The sequence below is a fragment of the Rhinoraja longicauda genome, chromosome 1 (assembly GCF_053455715.1).
Source record: "Rhinoraja longicauda isolate Sanriku21f chromosome 1, sRhiLon1.1, whole genome shotgun sequence".
Lineage (NCBI taxonomy): Eukaryota > Metazoa > Chordata > Chondrichthyes > Rajiformes > Arhynchobatidae > Rhinoraja > Rhinoraja longicauda.
In genome coordinates this window covers 49,229,166-49,251,882 of record NC_135953.1, presented here as the reverse complement: position 1 = coordinate 49,251,882, position 22,717 = coordinate 49,229,166, and the positions used below count along the sequence as shown (strand labels likewise).

Below are 22,717 nucleotides of genomic sequence, written 5' to 3'. Positions count from 1 at the left end.
TATATATTGTAAATAACTGGGGTCCCAGCACTGAGCCTTGCGGTACCCCACTAGTCACTGCCTGCCATTCCGAAAAGGACCCGTTTATTCCTACTCTTTGCTTCCTGTCCGCCAACCAATTCTCTATCCACCTCAACACTGAACCCCCAATACCGTGTGCTTTAAGTTTGTACCCCAATCTCCTATGTGGGACCTTGTCGAAGGCCTTCTGAAAGTCCAGATATAACACATCGACTGGTTCTCCCCTATCCACTCTACTAGTTACATCCTCGAAAAATTCTATAAGATTCGTCAGGCATGATTTGCCTTTCATAAATCCATGCTGACTTTGTTCGATGATTTCACCACTTTCCAAATGTGATGCTATCACATCTTTAATAACTGACTCTAGCATTTTCCCCACTACCGATGTTAGGCTAACTGGTCTATAATTCCCCGTTTTCTCTCTCCCTCCCTTTTTAAAAAGTGGGGTTACATTAGCTACCCTCCAATCCTCAGGAACTACTCCAGAATCTAAAGAGTTTTGAAAAATTATCACTAATGCATCCACTATTTCTGAGGCTACTTCCTTAAGCACTCTGGGATGCAGCCTATCTGGCCCTGGGGATTTATCGGCCTTTAATCCATTTAATTTACCTAACACCACTTCCCGACTAACCTGGATTACCCTCAGTTCCTTCATCTCGTTAGACCCCCGGTCCCCTGCTATTTCCGGCAGATTGTTTATGTCTTCCCTAGCGAAGACAGAACCAAAGTAGTTGTTCAATTGGTCTGCCATCTCCTTGTTCCCTATGATCAATTCACCTGTTTCCGACTGCAAGGGACCTACATTTGTCTTAACTAGTCTTTTTCTCTTATAAAAGCTTTTTCTATAAAAGCTTTTGCAGTCAGTTTTTATGTTCCTTGCCAGTTTTCTCTCATAATCTATTTTCCCTTTCCTAATTAAGCCCTTTGTCCTCCTCTGCTGGACTCTGAATTTCTCCCAGTCCTCAGGTATGATACTTTTTCTGGCTAATTTATATGCTTCATCTTTTGTTTTAATACTATCCTTGATTTCCCTTGTTAGCCACGGATGCACTATCTTTCCTGGTTTGTTCTTTTGCCAAACTGGGATGAACAATTGTTGTAGTTCATCCATGCAACCTTTAAATGCCTTCCATTGCATGTCCACCGTCAACCCTTTAGGTATAAATTGCCAGTCTATCTTGGACAATTCACGTCTCATACCCTCAAAGTTACCTTTCTTTAAGTTCAGAACACGTGTTTCTGAATTGACTTTGTCACTCTCCATCCTAATGAAGATCTCCACCATAAACTACCCAAAGTGCTATTCAGTTATGACTGGTAGAAATCAAGTTCAGTTTCAGTGTCAGGATATGAGGCAGTGCTCTACGTTATCCATCAGTGTGCCAATGTTCGCTCTCAGGAATTTCTGGATCAGTACTAGAGGCAGCAGGCCGTGGTCAAACTGTAATACAATTTGGAGCCATCATTTGCAGGAAAGGATAATGATGGTAGAAATTTGCAATAAGCACACACTCAGAAATGAGAACAAACTGTCCGAACCTGCTGGCAGCGAGAAACCACTGGATCAAACTCACAATATGGAAACAAATGACTTCAATGAAGCAGTATACATCGTGCAGCAGTTTCTGTATTGCATGATTAATGGCATCAAGCAGGGGTGCTTATTCTTACTGAAAGATGCCAATGTCTGTTAAATAATGGGAGAATCTGGCATCCTCTTACAGTAGATGTTAGAGTGCCTTATTAAAACATGCTGCATCTGTAAATTAACATTGCCAACCATCATATTGATGCCATTACAACTTAGTTTGCATTGGTTTACACTTTTCCATCATTTGTCTGACCTCCCAAGGAGTCTCCTTTCTCTTTCCTCCGGCTTAATTTGCTCGTGCTCTTCCATGGCTTATTTTGCAAGTTTGCTTCCTTTCTCACGATACTCTCCTGTCGATGGCCGCTGAAGGACTTTCCCGGCTTCAGTTTCAATTATTCCGACAGTGCTGATGAGTTGTGTCTTCTAGGATTTAGACCATGTGACAATGAAGGAATCAGGATGTACCTCCAGGATAGAATGGTGTGCAGTCGGGGGTGGCACAGTGGTGCAGCAGTAGGGACCGGGTTAAATTCTGACGGTATGGAGCTTGTACCTTCTCCCAGTGACTGCATGGGTTTCCAATTTTCTCCCACACTCCAAAGACGTAGGGGTTAATTGGCTTCTGTAAATTGTAAATAGTCCCTAGTCCGTCGTCACCTAGGGAGTGATTGTTGGTCGGCACATAGACTTGGTGGGCCGAAGGGCATGTTTTCACGCTGTATCTCTAAAGTCTAAGGTCAAGGACATGTAGGTAGGGGCATTCATGTTATAACACATAAATAGTTCAAAGTCCTGTGAACAAATACAATTATTCTAAATACCCCAATGTCACTGTTGTCTCTGGAATAGGTCTTGTTTGAAAGTCAGGAATAGTAGGCTTTGCACTGAACCAAATTTCCAAACTGTGGTACCAAACTCTTGTGTGAACCAACATTCACAGGGAAGGAGAGAGGTGGGAGAACGGGTTTCAATTTTTATCTCTCAGATCATTTGGTGCAATGTTTTTTTTTTACCATCATCTTAAACTAGCATCCACACAGTATTCCTTTAATGAACATAATTTCTGCTTACCGTGTAGATAAGCCATTTCAGTAGTGTTTTCTTCATGTTGCCAGTGCAGTGGCCCAGCACAGGGGTTTGTATCCAAAAACAAACACCATTCAATGATATATCCATTATCTGGCCAAATTGGAGATTTCCACTGAGTGAACAGTCGGTTATTCTGTGATGTAACGTTAACATACTGAACATTTGTAGTATCTATGTTTTTTAAAAAACAACAGGGATTAGTGTACATCATGGGATGAAACATAGCATAATTGTGAAAATACAGCCATTGAATACAGGGCAGAAACTAACTGTCAGTGCTTTACTCTTTAACCAGTTTCTACTGCCATTATGTATGGCATTATGTATGGCAAGGAAGGCATTTCCAATTCTGCCAATGCCACTCTGAAACTAGATGCCAGGAGGTCGCTGAGATTAGTGTGATGCTCTGTAAAACCATCCAACGGAAGAACATCCAATCCATTGTTACGGCTTGGCTTTTGATTTGAACTATTCACACCTAATCACATTGATCCATTTTCTCCTTGGCACCTTGTCTTCCTGTGGTGCACAAAAATAACATGGAAGACCTGGGATCAAATCTCGCCTGGTTCTTTGTCTGTGGTCAGGATCCTTCCCAGTGAAATAGCCGCTAATACAATGTATCAACAGACTGCATGAAGATAATTCTGGATTTCCAGTTCAGAAATGTGACTGGCCACTAAGGACCATTCAAGAATAATTTAGAAAATAACATAATTGCCCACCCTATCATTTGTAAGCAAAGTCTTGTGAGCACAGACTGAAGAAGGCAGTAAATTTAAAGATGGCAGGAAATATGAAATTACACAAATAATGATTACTATATTGATAATAATTAATGCGTTTGCATCTCCTATAAACAGTTATGCGAAATAATTACAGTGCATTAGGGACCTACCTGTGTCATTTATAGCTGGAACTATCAAGATAGCCTCAGGAGAGTCACCTACTGAATTATATGCAATGACGGTTAGAACATATGCTTCATCAGATAGCAATAAGGAATAATTCAAAGATGTTGTGTTATCCTCTTGTATCAGTGTGTGATCGGTTCGTTTCTCAGACCGTATCCTGTATCCCAATATGATTCCATTTGCTTTGGACTTGTTCAAAGCCTGCATCAAAAATAACAGGACATTTGCTGTCATTTCACCGGGTGTAGATTATGAATTAGCTGTAATGTTGTTTCTGTGAAACATTGTTACTGTTGTTGTACACAAGATTTTTTTTTGCGTGCTCGCGAGTATAGAAATAGAAAGGTAGGGCAGATGAAGGTGTAGCTGGAGGAGAGACTTCAGCTTTTTGGATCATTGGGATCTCTACTGGGGCAGGGCACCTGTACAAGAAGGGTCAGTTGCTCCGGAACTGAAGGAATCCCATATCCTTGCAGGGAGGCTTGCTGTTGCAACCCGGGACAATGTAATTAGGTGAGGCATGCGGAATGAGGAACCCGGAATGTCAGTGCAGGAGGCTGTCTCACTTATATGTAGAAAATAGAACAGACAAGTCCAGTGGGCAAAGCAGGCCGAGACAGGAGGGAAAGCATGAGAGGGCCGGTCAGCCGAACTGCATTTGTGTTAATCCAGGGAGCCTCACAGATATGACAGATGAGATGCACGCGGGATTACAATATTATTGCAGTCAGAGAAACATGGCTGAGGGAAGGACAGGACTGGGCACCCAATGTTCCAGGATACAGAAGATTCAGGCGTGACAGAGGGGGGTGCAAGAGAGGAGGGAGTGTTGCATTGCTGATCAGGGAGAGCATGGCGGCAGCACTCAGGGGAGATATCCTAGAGGGATGATGCAGTGAGGATATACCGCCAAAATTGAGGGATAGGAAAGGAGTGTCACTTTGATATGATTATTCTACAGGCCTCCCAATTGTCCGCAGAAATTCGAAGAATGGATATGCAGTTAGGTCACAGAAGAGTGTAAAAGAGTAATTGAACATTGAGCTGCCAGCCTGTCCTCTTCACTCCAGGTAACTTCCCAGTGAACCTCTTCAGTGTTGCTATGTGGCTTATTTTACATTGGCAAGACCAAGCATGCTCCTCCATTTTGCATACGGCTTCAGTCCGCCAATGTAGGGGGCCCAGGACAGGAAAGGTTCTATGTTCTATGTTCTACTAGGCAACCGTTTCACTGAACACTTGCATTGGTCTCCCAAGGCCTGCTAGATCTCCCATTGCTAACCATTTTCATTCCCCATTCCCATCCTGACCTTTCTGTCCTTGTCCTCCTACATTGCCAGAGTGATGCCATGTTCAAAGTGGAGGAGCAGTATTTCATATTCAATTTAGGTAGCTTCCAACATGACATTGAACATTGAATTCTCCAATTTTAGGTAACTGACCTACAAATACTCAAAACCTCTCTTATTTCTCTTCTCTTCCCTGTGCTTCACCTGGATGCGCACCCATTTCTGCTTTTCGCCTGCCTCCCTCCCCCTTCCATCTATATTCCTTCAAATTTTGCACCTCTTCTATTCTTTTCTCCTTATCTCACACGTTTTATCTTTTAATTGCTGGCCTTTGTCCAACCATCCACCTATGACTTGACAGACTTGGCCTGCCTCTACCTCTCCCCAGCTTTCATTTCCCATCACTACAATCAGTCTGCAAAAGGCTCCCAACCCAAAATGTCACATATATATCCATGATCTCCAGAGATGCTGCCCGGCCTGATGAATTACTCCAACACTCAGTGTATTTTTTAGTGAAATTCTATGTTTCATGTTGTACCAGGCGACTGTTTTGCCAAACACTTGTGCTTGGTCCACCAAAGCCTGCTGAATCTCCAGGATACTAACAATTTTAACTCCTAAGTTAAGTTATTTGAACCTACATGGACCAACTGGCTGGAGTTTTTGTGGACATCTTCAACCTTTCATTATTAAGATTCAAGGATCTCCCCTGCTTTGCAAGGTTAGTTATGACACCAATCAACTCCTTCTTTAGTAAAAAAAAAACGTGGACTCTCTACAATTGCCTAATGACACAAAGGTCAGTGGGGTTGTGACTCTCCATTCTGCACTGGACCATTTGGACAATAAGAACACATGCATCAGGCTACTGTTCATCGACGAAAGCTCAGCATTCAACATGATCATTCCCTTTAAACATCATCAAACTCAGAGAACTGGGTCACTGCCCCCCTGTCAACTTCCTCATTGGCAGACCAATTGGCTACAACAATTGCTCCTTGATAACCTTGAACCCAGGAGCACCTCACTGTGCTCAGTCCCCTGCTCTAGTCTCTCTATAGCCAGACACAACTCCAACACTATCATTAAATTTGCTGACAATACCACTGTTCTTGAATGAAACATGGGTAACGATAAGTCAGAGCACAAGAGGGAGATTGAAAGTCTGATTGAATGGTGCCAGAACAATAATCTTCCTCTCAACATTAGCATGACCAAGGAGCTGATTGTTGACTTCAGGACGGAAAAGCCAGGGATTCACGAACCTGTCTTCATGGACAGGGCAGCGGTGGAGAGATTCAACAACATCAAGTTCTTTGGCGTGCATAATCACGGATGATTTGTCCTGGGCCCAGCATATTGATGCAATCACAAGGAAAGCTCATCAATGCCTTTGCTTCTTTAGAAGATTGAGGAGACTTGGTTTGTTAATGAATATTCTATCAACATCTCCAGGTACTCAGTAGAGATCATATTAACTGTTTGCATCACAGCCTGGTTCAGGAATTCAAATGCTTAGGAACGAAGGAGATGAAAGGATCTATTTGGGTATTGCCTTAAAAGATAGGTAATGTCATCATAGACCCACACCACCCTGGCCAGCTCTCATTTTGTAACAACCATCGGGAACTTAGATCGCCCTGAAGGATGGTTCGACTGCCCCGACTGCAGGAGAAATAAAGAGGAAGAAGTTTGGACTTTTTTTGCCTTCCATCACAGTAAGGAATGTGGGGAATCCGCTGTGGTGGATGTTTATGTTAACTTTTATGTATTTATGTGTCTTGTTGCTTTTTATTTGCATGGCGGTATGGTAATTCACATATCACTGTACCTTAATTGGTACACGTGACAATAAAAGACCTTTGAAACCTTTGAAAACTTTGAAGGTGGTGCAATAACCTGAAAACCAAAGCCACCAAGTTCAAAAATAGCCTCTTCACAACAACCATCAGGATCTCGAACGTTACACAATGCTAATCTCAGCAACTATGATCTTTTGTGGACTGTGTCTTTGGTTCCACTATGGATCTCACTGTTTGCCCTATCATGGTTACCTAGTATTATAGTTACTAATTTATTGTTTTTGATTATTATGTTATCTGGGTGCTATTGCGTTTACAGGCCTGTTAAGCTGCAGCAAGTAAGAATTTTATTGTTCTACTAGACCAAGTGGACCCATTGGGCAAAATCCTCTTCTGCATTGCTGCAGTACCCTCTCCTCCCCCCCCCCCCCTCTCCTCCCCCTCCCCTCTCTTCTCGCCCCTCCCCCTTTCCCTCCCGTCCCCCCACTCCATCCCCCTCGACCCCCCTTATCCTCCCTCCCTCCACCCCCCTCCCTCCCTCCCCCGCTACGAGATAGATTTAAACTTTAAAATGTGAATAACACCCTCGGTTTCCTATGCTCCGGAGAAAACAATCCAAGTTTCTGCAACCTCTCCTTATATTTAATACTTTCAAATCCAGGCACCATCCTGGTGAAAAATATAAAATGCTGGAGTAACTCAGCAAATAAAGTGTGAATTGAGTTTGAAGAAAGGGTTCCTGACCCAGAACAGTCAAGCAGGATCCCTGGAGAACATGGACAGGTGACGTTTTGGGTCGGGGTCCTTTCTTCAAACTCAATTCACACTTTATTTGTATAGGCTGGAGAGAGAATATGCTGAGAAAATGTCAACTTCTTTCATCCACGTTTCATAGGTCAACCCTGACTAGAAGGATAGCTTTACTTAGATACTCACTGCAATGTTAATTTATTTTTTGGATTCAAATTGAACTTGAGTTGAACTTTAGCCCTTCAAGAACGGGAATCTGAGCTGCTGAGTAGGAAAACATAACCAACTTTTAAAATAAACTTGGCAAAAATGTTCAGATTGTTGCAATGAGCTGAAAACTGTGATCCACGAGTTATGTGCACTGATGTAAGAATGGTGGAGGAGGGCAGAGGAATTGTAACAGCTGCAAGTAGACTGCAGCCTAGTTTCCTCAACAGGAAACAGCTAATGGAAAGGGTACGCCTTGAGTCTATGGACACATGCTGATTGCAACATCAAACTTAAGAAATCAAGCTAATAACTTTAGCGATCAGAGCAGTTTATTAGGACAACTTCTGCTTTCTCACTCAATCTGTGGTGAGCACGTTTTCAATACATACCGGACATTTATATTTACTTTATTGAGTTTTGTACCAGCATCTGCAGCTATTTTCTTACACCACTTATTGAGTTTTAAAATATCTTCTGTATTGGCAATATATTGTAAAATTAAAAAATATTTTAAATGGTTTTAAGTTTGACCTGAACAATCTAAAATCAAAACCAAATCTCTGTAGGAAAAGTGAATATCTAAGAAGTGAATAATTTTTTGCCAAACCAAAGACTTTTGCTCCATCAGCTTTGCAAACAGAGGTTTGGAAGGTCTTTTGTACTTACACCCAGATTTAACCTAATTTCTCTCATTTCTGGTCTAGTGTTGGCATGGGCCTAAGCCGTTGGCAGCACCCTGATGGCTGTTCTTTGCTGCACCAGAAAAACATGATTGGGAGGCATGAACCTTCTCTAACTTTCCAATGCTCAGGCTAGGAATTCAGCTCTTTGAACCTGTGCTAAGTGCAGCAATCCCATTGAAATGAATGCCAGAAATTGACAGTCAATTAGGGTTTTTTTTTATTTGATTCCTTATTTGTTTAACATAATTGGACCTAGGATTATCCCAAAAGAAGTAGTGTGTCACAGGGCAAGTGGCTTGCATCAAAGAGTTGTAGAAAATCAGCCCCAATTTGTCATTGCTACAATTCTCATCTCTCCATGACCCGGGCTAGTGATTCTGATCTCTGAGACTACACCAGCTTATTGGAAAACGTATTGAATTTTTTAAAAATACATTGCCGATACTGGAAATATATATACATATTTTAAATGCTAGAAATACTCAGTAGGTCAGGCATTATTTATGAGAAGAGAAACAGAATTAACATTTTAGGTCAAAGACTCTTTACCGGAACTGGAAAGGAAACAGAGGGAACTTGATCAGCTGCAGGGAATGTGAGGAGAGAGGGCATGTATATGACAGGATAAAACCAGAGGTGACCATGGATAAAAGATGGAAACAAGATTAACTTTACACTTTACTTTAGAGATTTTGACTTTAGAGATACAGCGCAGAAACAGGCCCTTCAACCAGCGATCACCCCGTACACTAACATTATCCTACACACTGGGGACAGTTTACAATTTTTGCCAAAGCCAATTAACCTACATACCTGTACATCTTTGGAATGTGGGAGGAAACAGGTGCACTCAGAGAAAGCCCACGCAGTCACAGGGAGAAAGTACAAACTCCGTCCTGACAGCATCTGTGGTCAGGATCATACCTGGGTCTCTAAGGCAGCAACTCGACTGCTGCACCACTGCTCCAATCTGCTGAATGAGTTCTTGGGAGTAGGTGGAGTGTGAGAACACAGACTAAAGAAAAATGAGAAAAGAATGTAGGAGTTGCAAAATGCAGAGCAGGAAGACATGCCTGGCCAGACCAACTGGACATTCCCAAGAAAAGAGGGGGAATGGGGAAAGAAAACATCCTGAGCCGATGTCACATATGGACAACTGATACAAGCAGAGAAATCAAGTTGGAGAATTTAATACAAGAGTCCAGAAAGCTGCAACATGCCCAGACAGCAGATGAGGTGCTGTTCCGCAAGATTGCATTGTGCTTCGTTGTAGCAGTGCAGGAGGCCCTGGCTGAAAGTTCAGAGTGGGAGTGGGGTGGAGGATTAAAGTTGCAGGCCACAGGAAGTTCAGGATTACCCCTGTGGACTGAACATAGTCGCTCTGCAAACTGGTCACCCAGTCTGAATTTGGTTTGCATTGTTACCCAAAGGCATAACTAATCCGACAATCTCCTTACTCTGCCTCCCACCTCTGCAAATTATAGCTCACTGAAAAGCCTGATCCCTAAATCCTAATTGCATCGTGCTCCATCATCTGCTTGCTAATCCACATTGATTCTCAGTCCAGCCATTATTCAGATTTAATACTCTTATCCAAAATTTTATTCCATCGTTATTTAAGATTCAATTCTCTTTGTGGTCTTGCTGCTGCCCATCTCCAGCCCTACAACCTGATAATATCAGTGCATTCTCCAATCTCTGTCATCCCTCCATTGGTGGTCAGACCTTTACTTTTCTAGGGTCAATGCTTGAGAATTCTCTATTTGGACTTTTCAGCCTTTTACATGTCCCATAAAGCACACCAATGTTACCTCTCCTGATATCTGAGTTGGAGTGGGGGTTGGGGAGGGTCATGTTACTGCTATATGAGACATTGGTGAGGCCACATTTAGAATATTGTGTTCAGTTTTGGGAGCCCTATTGTAGGGAAGATGCTGTCAAGCTGAAAAGGGTGCAGAGAAAATGTATGTAGATGTTTTCAGGACTCAAGAGCCTGAGCTAGCAGTTGAGCAGGCTCGGTCTCTATTCCTTGGAGCGCAGGAGGATGAGGAATGATCTTACAGATGTGTACAAAATTGTGGGAGGAATAGATCGGGTGAACGCACAGAGTCTCTTGCCCAGTAGGGCAATCGAGAATGAGAGGACATTGGTTTAAGAAGAGGGGGAAAGATTTAATAGGAACCTGAGGGGTAATGTTTTTACTCAAAGAGTGGTGGGTGTATGAAAAGAGGAGGTGGTAGTTGAAGCAGGTACTATCGCATTGTTTAAGAATTTAGATAGGTACGTGGATAGGATAGGTTTAGAGGGATATAGGCCAAACGCAGCCAGGTGGGACTAATGTAGATGGGACATGTTGGTCGGCGTGGGCAAGTTGGACTGGTGGGCCTGTTTCCACTCTGTATGACTCCATAATGACTCTGTATGACTTTATCTATGATACTTGTTTCGTTGGTCATATATTTTTGGTAACGCACTCCTCTGAAGCACCTTGTGATGTTTTACTTGCTGAATAATTGCAACCTGTCAGTATTTATAACTGTATACTTGCAGCTTCTCTTACTCATGTGCTACTAATCAATAAGTTGAAGATATGATAATGGGGTTTAAGGGTTTTTTAGATAGGCACATGCAAGTGCAGGGAATAGAGGGATATGGATCATGTACAGGCGGATGAGATCAGTTCAGTCAACATCATGTTCAGCAGAAACATTGTGGGCCGAAGGGCCCATTCCTGTGCTGTACGTTCGGTGTTCTATTTTCTAATTTATGAGAAGAAATAGATTGTGGGAAGAGGAAAGCATATAAAAGAAAAGAAAATGAATTTGAAAGTGATTTGTTGGAGACAAGTTGGTTGCATCACAGGTGTGATAACCATTTAAGGCAAAAAGAGGCACAAAAGGATACATTTTAAAAACTTACAAAAGTCAGGATATTTTATCTATGCCTCTCACAATTTTACATACCTCTATGGGAGGATGTAAAATTATGAGAGGCATAATTTTACCCCCTCAACCTCCAGCATTCCAGAGAAAATAATCCAAGTCTGCCTAAACCCTCCCTGTACCTATTGTCCTCTAATCCAGGCATCATTTTGGTAAACCTCCTCTACACTCTACAAAGCCTCCACATGCTTCTGTATTGGGGTGACCAAAACTGCATGGAATACACCAAATGCAGCCTAACCAAAATACAATAAAGTTACATGATGACTTCCTGACTCTTGTACTCAATGCCCTGACCAATGAAAGCAATCCTATCTTTACCACTCTATCTACTTGTGTTGCTGCTTTCAGGGGGTTATGGACTTGGACCCCAAGATCCCCCTGTATATCAATGCTATTTAGGGTCTTGGCATTGAGTGTATTTTTCCCCTTACATTCCACCTCCCAAAATGCACCACAATTGCTCGGTTTAAACTCCATCTGCCATTTCTCTGTTCATTTCTGTAGCTAATCTATATTCCGCTATATACTTTCACAGCCTTCCTCACCTCTGTGACCATAGAGGTATGTAAAATTGTGAGAGGCATAGGGGAAGGGAAGATGTACTTGACAATAGGATTGCAATGATGGTGAAGAAAAAGTGGACAATGAACCATCAAAAGCAAAAGGAGAGGAGGGAGGAAACAGGATCAGCCATGATCATATTGAATGGCAGTGCGTACAGGCTCTAAGGGCCGAATGGCCTACTCCTGCACCTATTTTCTATGTTTTTATCAAGTACTGGATGATAATAGACAATAGACAATAGACAATAGGTGCAGGAGTAGGCCATTCAGCCCTTCGAGCCAGCACCGCCATTCAATGCGATCATGGCTGATCACTCAATCAGTACCCCGTTCCTGCCTTCTCCCCATACCCCCTCACTCCGCTATCCTCAAGAGCTCTATCCAGCTCTCTCTTGAAAGCATCCAACGAACTGGCCTCCACTGCCTTCTGAGGCAGAGAATTCCACACCTTCACCACCCTCTGACTGAAAAAGTTCTTCCTCATCTCCGTTCTAAATGGCCTACCCCTTATTCTCAAACTGTGGCCCCTTGTTCTGGACTCCCCTAACATTGGGAACATGTTATCTGCCTCTAATGTGTCCAATCCCCTAAGTATCTTATATGTTTCAATAAGATCCCCCCTCATCCTTCTAAATTCCAGTGTATACTCTCTGGCTGAGAAAACATAAGATGTTTCAGAAACTGTGGCATCGTCAGAGTGGGTGCAGCAGAGACAGAGAGAGGGGGGAATGGAGTATTTAAAAATGTGTAATAAAGCAGAGAGTGCTGGGAAATAGTCAGCACTTCAGGCAGATAGTGTGAAGGCAGAAACTGATTACATCTCAATTCAGTGTCTTTTCATATCTCGGTAATCAATGATCCGGTAATGGCTACCACTGTCTCCCAAATGAGAGTAGTCCAGGAGGGAAAAATCAGAGACGGTTCAGACATGTTTGAAAATCTGAATCAAAGGTAATGAACTTTTCATGGATTTATATGTGTTCGTGAAAATTTATCTTATAGTCAATTAGCCAGTTAAAAAAAATAAGTTACCTTCCATTGAAGATGTACCTCTGTATTCCCCTGAGAATCAGGACGTTTGATTTTCCCCCATAGTTCTGGTGCTGCTAATGGTTCTGAAAGCACAACAAAGAAAAAACTAATTAATTGGGACTGTAACAGTTTGCTTTTCTCAAATCGATCACTTTTTCTATATTTTACAGAAATATGAAACTGGCTTTCTTTTCTTCTCTTACATTTGGCCTTAGATAGTTATTAAGGTATAATATTCTCCAATATTTCTCTTTAATGTTATCCAAACTTAATTTTCATTTCTGCAGGCGTGTTGAGTTTAAAAGGTAAACTTTCAGAAGGGGGAGGGTAGAGAGAAGAAAGGAAAGTGTAAAAAGGTCGGGAAGCCGGAGGACAAATAGATTTTGTTACAATTCAACACCGTGCATAAAACCAAGAGCAAGTGCTAGAGAACAGCAAAGGTAGGTGAGTAATTGTGCTTACAGTGGTGAAGAGCTGGAGATTTGTAAGTGGTTAATGGTTGAGTCCCACTGACAATTCCTTCCTACGCTGCCTTTTAAAAAATTATGAGCTTGTTTTCCCCCGTTAGTAAATGAGGTTATTGTAGTTTTATTACATACTAGCTTCAGCAGTTAATCCAGTTTCTTTGGAACTCCAGTCACTCCACTTGGTCTGCTCCTTACCAATGCATCGCACAGCTACTGTATAATTAGTGAAGGGTTTGAGATTCTTAATTACAAACGAATTATTAATAATTTCTTCTTTTTCTGTTACCTAAGAAAATATAAATTGTTACAAATAATTTTTACTATATTTCACATTCAAACAGTGTTATCCATATAAGCAAAATGTTAAGCATTAATAGTTTTTTTGGACCTCATGTTCAGTTGGCTGGTTGTTGAGTAACAGAATTGGATGAAGAACCAGGAGAGGTTTGATGAATATGCTGGGGAAAATGAAGGGAACTAACTCAAACTTAATGTGTGCCTGGATACCGACTCTTAGGGAAAAAGAAACAGGCAAAGATTCAGCAGAAAACTTGTGACCGAAAGAATAAATGGTGAATGGAGAGAGTGCAGGGGACTCAGCAACTTGCCAAGGCATACACGAGTTCTTCAGCAGTGTGATTAATAAATACATCTCTTGATGCTCCTGAACACATCATCAGTGATGTAACCTGGGGTCATTGGGTGTTTCGGGTCTTTCAACATCAGACACCCTCGCCCGGGCGACCCAGCCGTGGTTGATCAGACCACGACTTGTGTTCAGGTGCCATTCGCTCCTCCCCATGGACCTCCTCTCCTGATCCAGAGCTATCTCGAGGCTTTCTCCACTGCCTCTGTGGTGTAAAAGCAATCTATGGTCCAAACACCCGTGGTCTCATCCCACTGAACGCAAGGAATGGGGGTCAACACCAACAGTTGTTGTTTTGGTTCCCCCTTTTATTTTCATTTTATCCCTCTGAGAACGGAGGATATGCCCATCCTGACCTTTCAGTCTTATCTTCCTACTCTGCATTTCACAACTCCTGCATTCTCACTCTCTAACGGCCCCCATTCATTCATTAACTCGATAATCCTGTGCACAGTCTATCCATAGTGTTACCCTGGTTTTACCCGATCAGAGACATCTCCCTCCTCCATCCTCCATGCAGCTTAACAAGCTTCTTCTGTCTCCTTTCTGCTTCTGGTGACGGATCTTCGACCTGAAATGTTATCTCTGTTTCTCTTCCGACAGATGGGATCTGACCTGCTGAATGTTTCCAGCATTCTCTGTTTTTGCTTCCATCTCAGCTTGAGATTTGTAAGCAGTTGATTATTGAGTCCCACTGAGAATTCCTTCCTACGCTGCCTTTTAAAACATTGTGACGGTGTTTTCCCCTGTTAGCAAATGAGGTTACTGTAGTTTTATTACAAACTAGCTTCAGAAGTTAATCCAGTTCCTTTGGAATTCCAGTCACTCCATTTAGTCTGCTCCTTACCAGCTACTGTATAATTAGTGAAGGGTTACAGGATCAATCAACACCACCATGCATCATTGTTGCCAACTCCCCTCCACCAGACTTGCTGCTGGAGTGAGGATAATCCTCAGAACTAAGAGGAAAGTAAATAAACCTACAGAGACTCCATCTGTAACCCTACGTCAAGGTCACCCAAATCCCAGTAGTCGAGCTGCAATATGCATGCAACACATACATATGCTGAGCTTCAAGACCTTACTGACGTTTCCACTGAAGGACAAGAGAGGACGGGTCTACACTCAACGTCTTCAAGGCAAAGATCTACCAACCTGCCCCTGCTGCACCAAATTGTCCTCCAACAATGCAGATTTACAGCAAGAGCCTGGAAAATATATTCCATTTCCATATTCCAGAACATATGCCAGGGAAAAAAAAACCAATTGTTCAAAATATCCTTGAGCAAATGCTGACACATGTGAGTGTATAGCACACAACCAATTAAAGTAGGAAGGTTTATCCAAAATGCAATTGACAACCTTGAAGTCCAGCATCACAAGCAGACTGTATGAATCGGTAACCTAACATGACGCATTTTCAGAGGTGCTGTTGCTGGTTCTATGAGCAGGCCGTCCGAAGACCAGGAGCTCTTCTGGTGTATGGGGCAGGCTTCCTCAGTCAATAGCTATCAATAACCCATCATCATATTTGTTCTTATTATCTACAAATTAGTATTTGCCTCAATAGCAACAGTGGCCACACATGAAAAGTAATTCATTGACCGGAGAGCACAAAAGTTGCTTGTTACTTCAAAAGAGGAGCTTACAATAGATAAAACGGGTCAGATACCTGGATCCATTTGGTGGCACCGACCATTTTGTATCGGATGTTATAAAGTAATCCAACATCTGGCAACTGCGCTGTGGGATTTTGCCAGGTCACCAGTAGTGATCCTCTTTGGCCCTGGATAGAGCAAACACTTACATGCTGCGGAGGTCCGGTTCTGTCTGCAGTACAAAAAGTAAGAGTTGATCAACTTAACTTGCATTTATCACAAGTACAAAATATGATATTAAAAGCTTACTTCACATTCTCTTTTTTAATGAGTTTAGTTTATTGCCTCTTATACTGGAGTGAAAAGCTTTTGTTGCATGCTAAAGTTAAAAAATAAATGTATTGTACAAAAATCTCTTATGCTGAACTCTGTTACTTTTTTCTCCTTATTATGTTCAACCAAGGTTACAAGTAGCCATGGAAGTTATCATATTATATAGATTATTTATAGTAAATAATATTTACAAGTTTGCCAAACATCCAGGTTTAAAGGATCAGACCAAGCCTGGCCAAGGGCATTCTCCGCCATTACAAAAATTTGGTGATGTCCAGAAATGTGTATACGTGGGAAAAAAAAGGAGCATGTGTTCTTCTTTGAGGTAATGCAGGTATCATTTCCTTTTTTCTCTCTGAAAAACAAACAAATGAAACCTTAAATACTACTAAAATAGTAGAAGACATAAGTTCATTTTATCCAATTACAAAATACATGTTAACAGGAGATTGCTTGAGACTGAATTCAGAATGTAGAGACAAAGAACTGCAGATGCTGGTTTATACCAAAAATAGACACAAAGTGCTGGAGTAACTCAGGGGATCAGACAACATCTCTGGGAAAAAAAAAATAGGTGACCCTTCTTCAGACTGAAAGTAGGGGGTGGGGAGAAGAGGTGGAGGCGAAGAAAGACCGGACAAATCAGGGCCGGCAACAAATGACCTTAGGCCCTGGTGCCCTGGTAGGCCAATTGTTGGCTAGGGAAGGTGTGATTTCAAGAGGGATACAATGTGGTGAACTGTAGAACTGGTTATATGACTAGGGTAGAGGAAGGGGACAAGTCTGAGGCAGGGTCTCAACCCGAAACATCACCTATCCATGTTCTCCAGGGTTGCTGCCTGACCCGCTCAGTTGCTCCAGGGCTTTGTGTCCTGTTTTGAGATTGATCCTATTGCATCTGTGCTGAGCAAGTGCAAATAAAATGATTCATATCATAAGTACTGCTGCATCATAGTGGTATCTTCAGCTTCTAGACTTTCAGTGCCTCGATATCACAAAACTTCCAGGGTCATAATAATGTACGGACAATGGAAATTCAATAAATAATCGGGAACTCTCCTTAGCATATGATAAACTAGCAAAGTAATAAACCTGGTCAAAAGAAGACACAAAGTGCTGGAGTAACCTATCGGCTCAGGCAACGTCTCTGGAGAACATGGGTAGGTGACGTTTCAGATCGGGACCGTTCTTTAGTCTGAGGCAGGGTTCCGACCTGAAATATCACCTCTCGATGTTCTCCAGAGATGCTCTCTGACCGCTGAGTTACTTCAGCACTCTGCCTCTTCTTTTGTAAACCAGCATCTGCAGTTCTTTGTTTTTACATAACCTGGTCAGTAATGGCCTGAAATAATGCCCCTGCAACAAAGAGATATGGCCAGACAACAGACTTTAACGAATATAGATTTATTCACAAAATGCTGGAGTAACTCAGCAGGTCAGGCAGCATCTCGGGAGAGAAGGAATGGGTGACGTTTCGGGTCGAGACCCTTCTTCAGACTGATGTCAGGGGGGCGGGACAAAGGAAGGATATAGGTGGAGACAGGAAGATAGAGGGAGATCTGGGAAGGAGGAGGGGAAGGGAGGGACAGAGGAACTATCTAAAGTTGGAGAAGTCGATGTTCATACCACTGGGCTGCAAACTGCCCAGGCGAAATATGAGATGCTGTTCCTCCAATTTCCGGTGGGCCTCACTATGGCACTGGAGGGGCCCATGACAGAAAGGTCAGACTGGGAATGGGAGGGGGAGTTGAAGTGCTCGGCTACCGGGAGATCAGTTTGGTTAATGCGGACCGAGCGCAGGTGTTGAGCGAAGCGATCGCCGAGCCTGCGCTTGGTTTCGCCGATGTAAATAAGTTTAAATAGTTGGCCAAACGGGGGGTCCAAGAGGAGGGGGTCCATTGGAGACGGGAGAAGGGGTCATCAGTGGGGGGTGGGGACTCCTTACCTTGGAAAAAGGCTCGGAGGCGGAGGCAACGGAAGATTTAAATAGTTGGCCAAACGAATATAGACACCAATCGTATACCAGAAATGACAAGCAAAAACATTATACTTTAAAGTAACCTCAGCTAGAGTGCCTAAGTACCAAACAAAAAGACTTATTTGCAGAAAGGAAATGACCAAAAGACAGATAACAAATAAAACATATCATGCTTCTTACTTACATTATTCGAATTAATGTAAAATTAGTCTCTATGTATGTTTCACGCCCTTGATCCCAGGAACAAGTAAAATTTTTCTCCCGGTATGAAACACAGGAAATATTTTTGGGCTTTTCAGGTGGCCCTGAAAGAAATAACAATATTGAAACAGAAATATTACACTTAATATGGTACATAATATAAATTGTATTTCTGCCAAATACACTAGAAAAATAAATATTGAATTGAATTGAATTGAATTGAATTGAATACATTTTATTAGCCAAGTATGTATACATATAAGTAATTTGCCTTGGTGCGTTGCTCACAAGTAACAACACGACATACTGTAAACAATTTAGAATAAAACATAAAATATTACAAACATTAAGAACAAAACATTATAGTTTAAACATATGAAGAATGAAATGAAATATCAGAGCAAAAGGAGGTTACAGAATTTTGGTTGTTGAGTAGAGCTACTGCTTGTGGAAAAAAGCTGTTTTTATGTCTGGCTGCGGCGGCTTTGACAGTCCGGAGTCGCCTTCCAGAGGGGAGTGCTTCAAAGAATTTGCACCCAGGGTGAGAGGGGTCAGAGATGCTCTTACCCGCTCTCTTCCTGGCCCTTTACAGTTCGCCGATGGGGGGGGAAGGTTGCAGCCAACAACCTTCTCGGCTGATCGAATGATGCGCTGCAGCCTCTGGATGTCATGCTTGATGGCTGAGCCACACCAGACCACGATGGAGAAGGTGAGGACAGACTCTATGATGGCCGTATAGAATTAGACCATCATTGCCTGTGACAGATTGTGTTTTCTCAGCAGCCACAGGAAGTACACGATTTTGGGCCTTTTTGACTGTGGAGTCGATGGTGGCTTCCCATTTAAGGTCCCTGGAACTTAAATTACTTCACAGATGTGACTGTGGTGTTGTTGATGGTGAGTGGGGGGAGGGGAGGGGTAGCTCTCCTTAAGACCACTATCAATTCCACCGTCTTAAGAGCATTGAGCTCCAGGTTGTTGCGATGGCACCAGGACTCCAGCTGTGTCACTTCCTGTCTGTAGACAGATTCCTCCCCATCCTGGATCAGTCCAATCAGAGTTGTGGCATCCGCAAACTTGAGAAGCTTGACAGAGGAGTCTGTGGAGGTGCAGTCGTTGGTGTAGAGAGAGTAAAGGAGAGGGGAGAGTACGCAGCCTTGCGATGCTCCTATGCTAAGGGTCTGCGGGTCCGAGATGTACTTTCCCAACCTCACACGCTGCTTCCTGTCTGTCAGGAAGTTGGTGATCCATTGACAGAGGGGTTCAGGCACAGTCTGCTGGGAGAGTTTGAAGTGTAGTAGCTCTGGCACAATGGTGTTGAATGCAGAGATAAAAGATTATTTTCTTGTTAACGCTGTATTTGAGAATCATGAGATCTACTAATCATTCATATGTTCTGGATTGGTGTGAGGTTTCCCCACTTTACACCACAGGCAAACTTTGGCCTCATCTCATTCCCAAATATGGGAAGATAATAAAATGGTTGAAATAATCGTAATCACCTCTTAGTCCCGCCACTGCTGAGATTTCCCTTCATTTGTTTTGTAGCAAGCTTTCAAGCCAGTATTGAGAGAAATTGCTGCCACCGTGCATATCCAGTTTCACAAAGCAACTGTACTTTATTTCCATTAAAATGAAAAGTACTGGAAATTTGGCATTAAATACTTTGATCCAGCCTCTTATGAATTGAAGGCCAACAAAATACTTATCGCTCAACTGCCGGAAACAAAATTTCAGGGCCATCATTCCAAATATTTTTATGACTGTTCAATGAATTGGTCTAAAACCATATCCAATGCTCCATCTCTGATACACAGCACATGCCGAACATCAAGATAAATGGAATTCTGCCCAAGGATAAAAGAAGAAGCCATAATCGTTAACAGTTACAAAACAAAATTATGAATTAAGATGAAAAATGCAATACAGATTTGTTTACAGATGTGATGATCTTTTCCAAGCCCACACAAAAAATCCAAGCGTCAAGGGTCAGTAATGTTTAATGGTCATATGTACTGAAAACCAGGTGGGGGCGCCGTCAGCGAGAGCAGCCTTGCCAACAGTCTGTTTTTGCGTCTTTTTTGTTATTTTCAGTATGTTTTTAAAGTTTGTGTCAATGTTCTCTGGTTTGTTTTATGTGGGGAGTGAGGGAGGGCATCGGGGGAAACTGTTTATCAATCTCTTACCTTGCCAGAGATGCGATTGTTATCCGGATCGTATCTCCGGTCGCTCTGCGGCCTAACATCGTGGAGCTGGAGGCCTTGCTCGGGACCGACTTTGAGCCCCATCGCGGGGCGTGGACTTACCATCAGAGCGTGTGATCCCTTGCCTGGGATCAACGCTCCAACTGTGGCATGCGGACTTTAACATATTATAACTATATGGCAAAACAAATTCTTGCTCTTGCTCAGAGTAGGGGAATCAAGAACCAGAGGACATGGATTTAAGGTGAGGGGGGCGGGCGAAGATTTAATAGGAACCTGAGGGGTAACTTTTTCACACAAAGGGTGGTGGGTAAGTGGAACAGGATGCCCAAGGAGGTAATTGTGGCAGGTATTATTGCAATGTTCAAGAAGCATTTAGACAGATACATGGATAGGATAGGTATAGAGGAAAATGGGCCAAATGCAGGCAGGTGGGATTTGTGTAGATGGAACATTTTGGTTGACATGGTCAAATTGGGCCGAAGAGCCTGTTTCCACATTGTATGACTCTATGAGGTTAGTATGGGAAATAGGTAGGGGAGTTTAAATTATTAGCAGCCAGGAGATTCAACAAGCGTCGACTCGGTGATCTTTTCACCATACACGTGTGCTTGATCTGCCAAAGCCTGATGGGTCTCCCGTATTGGTTCCAGAGATGGTTGGTTATATCAGGAGAGACTGAGTAGGTTTGAACTTTATTCTCAAAAAGATGAGAAACATAGAGGTGACCTAATTCAGAGGTCCCAAATACTTGGAGGTCTTACATAGTAGAGTTAAGACACCCAGTCTCAAAATAAGGGGTAGATCATTTGGACTCAAATGAGAAGAAGTCTCTTCATGCGGACGGTGGTGAATCTTTGGAATTTCCGATCCTGGAGGGTTGTTGGAGTTCTGCCTTTGCAGAGATAACAGAGATTCTGGATATTGGAGGAACAGGACCTGATAAGGGCGGCACGGTAGCGCAGCGGTAGAGTTGCTGCTTTACAGCGAATGCAGCACCGGAGACTCAGGTTCGATCCTGACTACGGGTGCTGCACTGTAAGGAGTTTGTACGTTCTCCCCGTGACCTGCGTGGGTTTTCTCCGAGATCTTCGGTTTCCTCCCACACTCCAAAGACGTACAGGTATGTAGGTTAATTGGCTGGGTAAATGTAAAAATTGTCCCTAGTGGGTGTAGGATAGTGTTAATGTACGGGGATCGCTGGGCGGCACGGACTTGGAGGGCCGAAAAGCCCTGTTTCCGGCTGTATATATATGATATGATATGATATGATATCCTGCTTGGGCAGATTACAACCCAGCTGTATAAATATTGATTTCTCTAGCTTCAAGTAACCCTTGCATCCCTGCTCTCTCCATCCCTTCCCCACCCAAGTCGTACCAGCTTCAAAGTCATCTTGTTGAGTCTCATTGTCTGTAACCCATTTTCACCTCGTCCCCAGCTAACAATGGCCTGCTTTCTTTATCATTGTTAGTTTTTTTGCATATCTCACATTCATCAATTCTTTATCTCTCTATATCACTGTCTATATCTCCCGTTTCCCTTTCCCCTGAAGAAAGATCTCGACCTGATATGTCACCTATTCCTTTTGTCCAGAGGTGCAGAGTTACTCCAGCATTTTTGTGTCTAACTTCAGACTAACTGCAGATGCTGGTTCACATCACAGATTCCTGAGTTTGGATGAAAAGTCATTCACCTTACACATTGACTCTCTCTCCCGACAGATGCCTTCTGCCCATTTACATGGTTCCAGCATTTCCTGGTAATTTTTCAGATTACAAGAATGTGTAGTGTGTTATCTTTTGGCTTCTGCTTCAAACATTGCCATTTCTCATTCAATGAAGACATCTTGATAAGGAAAAGCCACTCTTTTCCCTGACAGTTATTTTCACTCTTGTCTTTGCCTCATTCACTCTCAGATTCAGTTCTTGTCTTTTAGACTTCTGATGAGGTCATCCATTTGGAACATTAACTATTTTTTTTCTCTCCATAGATGCCACTGGGTTGCTGAGTACTTGCCTGATTTTCCATTACTATACAATACAATACAATACAATATATCTTTATTGTCATTGTACAGGGGTATGCCAAACAGCTCAGCCACTTTCACTTGAGCTGCCTACGTAGACTCCTTCACATCAGGTTGCAGGACAAAATTCCCGACACAAAGGTCTTGGAACAGGCCGGAATCCCCAGCGTCCACACCCTCCTACCGAAAGCCCAAGCCAGATGGGCAGGCCATGTCGTCAGAATGCCTGAGAGTCGACTGCCAAAACAGCTTCTGTATGGAGAACTGTGTCAGGGCAAGCGCTCAGTAGGAGGACAGAAGAAACGGTTTAAGGACTGCCTCAAAGTGTCCCTCAAAGACTTGGACATCAACCTCAGCACTTGG

General features: G+C 42.7%; 1 protein-coding gene across 2 annotated transcripts in view; it reads right to left on the bottom strand.

The window, feature by feature from the left end:
• Positions 1–22,717, bottom strand: part of LOC144592438 (interleukin-6 receptor subunit beta-like) — a 76,948-nt gene that overhangs the window by 17,774 nt on the left and 36,457 nt on the right. For both annotated transcript variants that reach the window (XM_078397036.1, XM_078397031.1), the window contains exons 5-11: positions 18,105–18,225; positions 16,134–16,297; positions 15,684–15,841; positions 13,498–13,651; positions 12,899–12,981; positions 3,606–3,822; positions 2,690–2,878 (exon numbers count right to left, since the gene is read on the bottom strand). In XM_078397036.1, coding sequence (XP_078253162.1) covers positions 2,690–2,878; positions 3,606–3,822; positions 12,899–12,981; positions 13,498–13,651; positions 15,684–15,841; positions 16,134–16,297; positions 18,105–18,225 — 1,086 coding nt within the window. The remainder of the gene's footprint in view (positions 1–2,689; positions 2,879–3,605; positions 3,823–12,898; positions 12,982–13,497; positions 13,652–15,683; positions 15,842–16,133; positions 16,298–18,104; positions 18,226–22,717) is intronic.